Source organism: Atta cephalotes (assembly GCF_000143395.1).
Source record: "Atta cephalotes unplaced genomic scaffold scaffold00001, whole genome shotgun sequence".
Taxonomy (NCBI): Eukaryota; Metazoa; Arthropoda; class Insecta; order Hymenoptera; family Formicidae; genus Atta; species Atta cephalotes.
In genome coordinates, this window is record NW_012130065.1 from 9,536,219 (window position 1) to 9,542,155 (window position 5,937).

General features: G+C 42.6%; 1 protein-coding gene across 1 annotated transcript; it reads left to right on the forward strand.

Annotated features, from left to right (window-relative positions):
* The first annotated feature begins 485 nt into the window (after positions 1 to 485).
* On the forward strand, positions 486 to 5,697 carry LOC105618534 (conserved oligomeric Golgi complex subunit 7). The gene is made up of 11 exons (XM_012200070.1): positions 486 to 601; positions 2,085 to 2,280; positions 2,940 to 3,125; positions 3,197 to 3,328; positions 3,418 to 3,601; positions 3,673 to 3,866; positions 3,946 to 4,437; positions 4,524 to 4,644; positions 4,731 to 4,904; positions 4,983 to 5,441; positions 5,525 to 5,697. Exons 1-11 carry the CDS (start codon positions 486 to 488, stop codon positions 5,695 to 5,697), a joined length of 2,427 nt encoding a protein of 808 aa, XP_012055460.1.
* The last annotated feature ends 240 nt before the right edge of the window (positions 5,698 to 5,937 follow it).

Sequence of the window (5,937 nt, forward strand, 5' to 3'; positions counted from 1 at the left end):
TATGTGACGCGAGATGTTATACGGGATATTCCGGAAACCGCGCATACTTCCTTCGCATCTTCCTGTTCAAGTTGCTCTTTCATATGTTTCATGAACTCTGATTTAAATTCTGACAAATACTGACTTTATCATAATCGTTTATATTCTTAGTCTCGATTTTGAACCGCGACGAAGCTGATGATTCTATAATCGCTGGTTCTATGACTATCGACTATACGATTTAATTTTCCGTGCACATTGACCTGATAATGACGGATGCCTCGAAAGTACCCCGAAGCGACCGCAACAACCGTCTCGCTTCTTAACCAAGGAAGCGCGCGTCTTCGGGTACACCCCGTATAAGTGCATGTAACATACGGCAATTGGCCATGAGTGCGCACGATTCACGGACTGTCGACGACGGTCGGCCCTCTTGCAAAACGAAAGGGCGAGGGGGCTGGTGGTAGTCTCAATCTGGTAGTATTGTAGTAATAGTGGTGGTGGTGATGGTGATGGTGGTGGTGGTGGTGGTGGTGATGGCGATAGCGGTGGTGGTCTGGTTCGAGCCAGCCAGCGAGCTGAAAGAGCTGTTCCTAGATTTTCTCTCCGTCCACGACGACGGGTATAGGCAGTTCGTCGGGTTGCTTCTCTCCCTTCCTTACTTGGGCCGTGTGCGGGGGTGATTTTCGAGGAGACGAAATTCCAGCTTCCAACTGTTGCGCAAATAACGTGGCGCAAACGCAGCCTCGAAGGCGTGGCGATCGACAAAGGGCCCGGAAACGGCCGATAACGTGCCGTTTTCCATTCCCCCTCACCCCACTCTCTATCTCTGTCTGTCTCTCTCCCAATCTTTTTTTTTCGTCGTCTCGTTACGCACCACCTGCGGAGTAGGAAGCAGCTTCGCCGCAGAACAAATGAGTAACGCGCCTCGCTCCAGTCGGGAACTCGCGGGACTCCCGGATACGCAATGAGGAAGAGGAGGGCGGCGACGATGACGGCGACGACAGAGGCGGTGGTGGTCGCCTCCTCGATGTGCACGAACGTTCTGGAATTCGAAACACACAAGTTGTCTTATCATTTCTGCTGAGAGGAACATCGCTCGCTTCATCGCCTCATCGCTTTCTTCCTTTTTTCTCTCTCTCTCACCCTTTCTCTCTCACCGTCTCACGCGACATGCATACGCGTCTCTCTGTTCCTCCATTCTCTCACATACACATACACATACATGATACATGCACATTCTCTCTTTCTTTCTCGCTTACTATCGAGACTGCCCGACGCACTTCTCCGTGACGCACCGCGCAAGATAAAACGGACGCCCGCCTGTCGTCGTTTCTCTCCGTCTCCGTCGGACTGCCGGACGTGTTAGCCTAGAAATCGTCCCGCGCCGAGGCGATCAACCTCCTCGTCCTCTCCTCCTCCTCCTCGTCTTCATCGTCATCGCCGTCCGTCCTGGCACGATGCACCGCGCGATTGATCCCGTCTCGCCGCGCGTGAATTTATTGCTCCCTTTTTCCTTCCTTACATGCACGCACCGCACCGCACGCCCGCGCTGCCGCGAATATCGTGTATCGTGCCTCGACGAATTCGGCGAGGATTTCCAGACGCGACGCCTAAAACGCGGACAAGGCGATCGCGGTGACGAGCGAGGCCGCGCTTGATGCGTCCGCGTCTCGTGACGGACGACTCTCTTGACTCTCTTCGCGCGCCACTCAACGCGCGATACCACGGCGACGGCGACCAACGGCGACCAACGGCGACGGACGATAACGACGCGAGCGACCGAACGGGGAAGTGGGAACGTGGAACTAAGATCGACCTTGGCACCTTGACGCGGTACACTGTACACGTCGCCGGATTGCCGGAGGCAGGTGTCTGCGGGTGTCCCAAGGATCTCCTTCTCGAAACGCGCACGACTGTCGACGGAACACCGACCGCGAGTCGCGACTCTCCTCGCCATGGTAAGCGAGCGCGGCGTCGGTTCGGTGCTTTTTCCTTTTTTTCCCCCTTTTTATTTTACTCTTTTTCCAATTCGCTCGCTCGCAGTGACGTACAAACTTGTGGTTGCGATCATGAAATTTTTCTCTGTTCGGAACACGGCACAGTGTGCACGTCCGGGAATTCGACTCGCGAGGAGATGACGTGATCGCGGAGCACGGATCGGCGAAAAGACTCCACGAACCGTTCCTAACCTCAAAATGGCCGTTTCAGGATGTCGCCGCGTTCTCCGAGGACAGCTTCGATGTGAAGGAATGGATCAACCGGACGTTCAAGTCCGCCGAAGCGCAGGAGAACAAAGACGTAAGTCGCACCATCCTCGGGCCACCATCCCCGATTTTGTCGATTTCTGTCCCCCGTCGAATCCAAATCACGCTCATCATCGCGACGCCCGTCGGCCACCGAACTGGCTTCCACCGCCAGCGACGATAGGTCGGTGACACCGATCAGTTCTTTTTAAAGACGGTCTCTTTTTTCACACCACCACCAAAGTTTTCGGCCCTTGCTGAACGATATATTTTTATAAGCTCGCGTATCTCACGCCCAAATTTATGTCACAACACCGTTGGATCATGTACCGACGGACAATAAACTTTTTTGTCCATTCTGCGTCACATACGGCGATGTTTTTTCGTTTTTAGAATAAATTCTTACGCGGATATAATTTTATCGTGTAATTTTGTCATTGAATTATAACATTATCTTTGGCAGTATTTTAATAGTTCCAATGTAAATTAAGCATTGTAAATTAAGCAGCTCATGTATTTCTAACATAATGAGAAGAAGCTAGCAACTAATTATATTTAACCAATTATATTTAACCAATTATAAGAAATATTTTAAAAGACATTTCAATCTCGTATTCTGTGTTATTAATTAATTATGAATTGTTTGATGATTTTATAAAAATATAAGCAACTATCTTTGAAAAAATTTGTGTCACGGCTGAGTATTCTTTGCAGGCTTTTGTTTCATCATTAGTGATGAAGTTGCAATTATATGTGCAACAAGTTAATGGTGCCTTAGAAGAGACTAGCCAATCGGTTCTCTCCAGCTTACCAAGAATTTTAAGAGACACTCAACTCCTGCAGCAAGAAACACTGGCACTAAGAGAAAAAATGATTGCTGTCAAGCAAGAGATTGCAAAGGTTGGTACACCTAATTTTTTAAAATATTTATCTTGATGGTAGTAATACCTTTAGAAAGCAATGAAACCTAGATCGAGAAAGACACGGCTTCTTCTATGGCAATGTTGGAGAAAATCGATAGGATAAAAACGGAATTACAAACTGCTAAGCAAGGATTACACGAAGCCGACAATTGGACAGTATTAGCGAATGATGTGGAAGAGGTATGAAAATTCCAATTGGTTTCTTCACATAGTTCGATATGATATACGATAATTTAATTATTTTGTTTCCTTTAATTTTAATATAACAGGTATTCGAGTCTGGCGATATAGAAGCTATATCTAATAAATTGTTCAGCATGCAGAAATCGCTAGCTATGCTTGCGAATGTTGTCGATTATGAGGATAAAAAGTTGCAGCTAGAAGGTTTGAAAAATCGCCTCGAGGCAATAGCTAGTCCACGATTGGTCCAAGCTTTTACTGCTGCCAATTTAGGTGAAATTTACAAGATCGAAATTAATTCATTTACCTTGCAAGATATGATATTAATGTCATATTTTGTTTAGAACAATCGAAAATTTACGTGGATATTTTTGATAAGATGGAACGTCTGCCTCAGCTTCTCAAATACTATCACAATTGCTTGAAGGTCTCTTTAGGTCAAGAATGGAGACGCACTATTGAATTAGCACAAGATGAAAATGTTATCTATTGGCTACGCGTATATTATGACAAATTGTTATCCTCTTGGCATGAACAGGTATGCGTGATCTTTGTCAGTTCAAAATATGATTATTGCTGCATTACGAATATTTTCTATAACTGTTTATATGTTAAAGGTGAAATGGTGCAATCAAGTCTTTCCTAATACTTCAATAGATATTCATGTCGAGGTTTACGCTGACCTTTTAAAAAGCCTCGATCCGAGTATTTCAGAATGTATAGAGGCGATTCTCAAACAACATTCGAATTCGGTGCAGTTGACCATTCTACACGAATTGAAACAGATGACAAAGTATTTTGCTACAAATCTTAACGGTGCTATCGAAACGTCTCTTCGCGGAAAATTGCAGAATGAAAAATTATTGTCACTAGCGCAAGCTGTATACGCACCTTACGTTCCTTACATTGCGAAATATAACACGTTCCAAACTGCACAGTTAGAACACCACCTACAGTTTTGGCATCATTCACATGATGATTTAAGCGATACTATCAACTCCCTTTCTCTTAGTATTTCGCGGATTATGGGCTATGCTAGTGACGCTAATAAGCAATGTAAGCTTTTTACAGAAGGTTGTGGATATCCCGGTTTACTGCAATCGTTAAATGTATGTTTATATTAAAGATTTTTCGCTTATGTCAATGCCATGGTTATAAAATGAATTTCTTATTAAGCTGAACATCTATGTTGTAGATTTTTTTCAACAAATACCTTGAGAAATATCAACAAGGTCTGAGACAACTTGAGAGAAAGAAAGTGAAACATGAAGATTGGAATTTATTCCAAATGTGTCTTACGTTGATGCAAAATATAGGTAAATATATAAGTTTTAGCAATCAATTTTGTGTATGACATGAACGTGAAATTAATATAAAATGTTTAAATTGTATTACTGTACAGGTGATCTTTTGCATCAAGTTCAACAATTTGAAAAATCGCTCGTGATCGATATAACGGAAGCTAGTAATAAAATACAAAACATGAACGGTAGTGTTTTCTGTCAGTATAAAAAATTACTCTTAACTTCGACAGGATGCGCTGATCTAGAAAATCTTGTTGCATCTTTCCAAAGAGGTATGTATACGCGCGTAGTAATAATAATTATAATGTTACGAGAAAACAAATTATCTAATTTCTTGTTTTTTTTTGCAGAGGATAAGACAATTCTCGATTCCATTATAAAATCTATTCAAAAACTGTGTACTGATTTACATCATATCACATACGAAGTCATTTTTGCGCCAATATTCTCTCAACTATTGTTGGTGCAAAAGGCACCGGCTTGGACATTGGAGGCTAATAAAATGTCCAATCTAAGTTCAGATTTACCCGATTATAGTTTCGCCCCTCAAGAATATATCACACAAGTCGGACAGTATTTAATGACGTTGCCACAGCACTTGGAACCATTTCTGTTGAGAGACAATCCAAGTTTAACGCAAGCGTTGAAGGCAGCGGATCCACAATATGTTCAAGGCGCAAGTGAATCTGGATTTACTAGTATTCTTTTGGACATTATTGCCCGAGGAACGTGTCAAATGTTCCAGGATCAAACCTTAGGCATCTGTCAATTGAATTCCGTTGCTTGCAAACAACTCGCAACTGATATTGGTAAAGATCTTTCATTATCTTTAACTTTATAATTTCTGAAGGAACTATGAAGGGATATAAATGAAAGTTATTGTGTATTGTAGATTATCTGGGCAATGTACTGGAGGAGCTCGGTCTGTGTTTATCGGAAAATCTTCAACACATGTCCTTACTGTTGAGATTACCATCCGAAGATTATCAGAACGGTAGCTCCGGATGTAATGCTCGTGTTGTAGCTGCAGTCAGACAAATGCGCAATATTACGTCTTCCGGCTGACACAGTCCGTGTCAAACCGGACACGATGTCACAATGTGAGAAATTTCGTTTACTATTCCATATTTTTAGCAAAACTAATGATTTCGCGCGCGATATTTGTACAACATATTTGCATATATTATTCTATAATTGTAAAAAAATAAAATCATGTATAATATTATAATATATATATATATATATATATATATATATATATATTATATTATATATATATTNTATATTATTNTTATTACTTACTNT

Excerpts from the sequence above, each read along its gene's own strand:
- LOC105618534 (XM_012200070.1), top strand. The coding sequence starts at position 486 with ATGGTGATGGTGGTGGTGGTGGTGGTGGTGATGGCGATAGCGGTGGTG. Across the intron at positions 3,867-3,945 it reads TATCCTCTTGGCATGAACAG|GTGAAATGGTGCAATCAAGT; the intron begins GTATGCGTGATC and ends TATATGTTAAAG. Across the intron at positions 4,645-4,730 it reads TACGTTGATGCAAAATATAG|GTGATCTTTTGCATCAAGTT; the intron begins GTAAATATATAA and ends ATTACTGTACAG.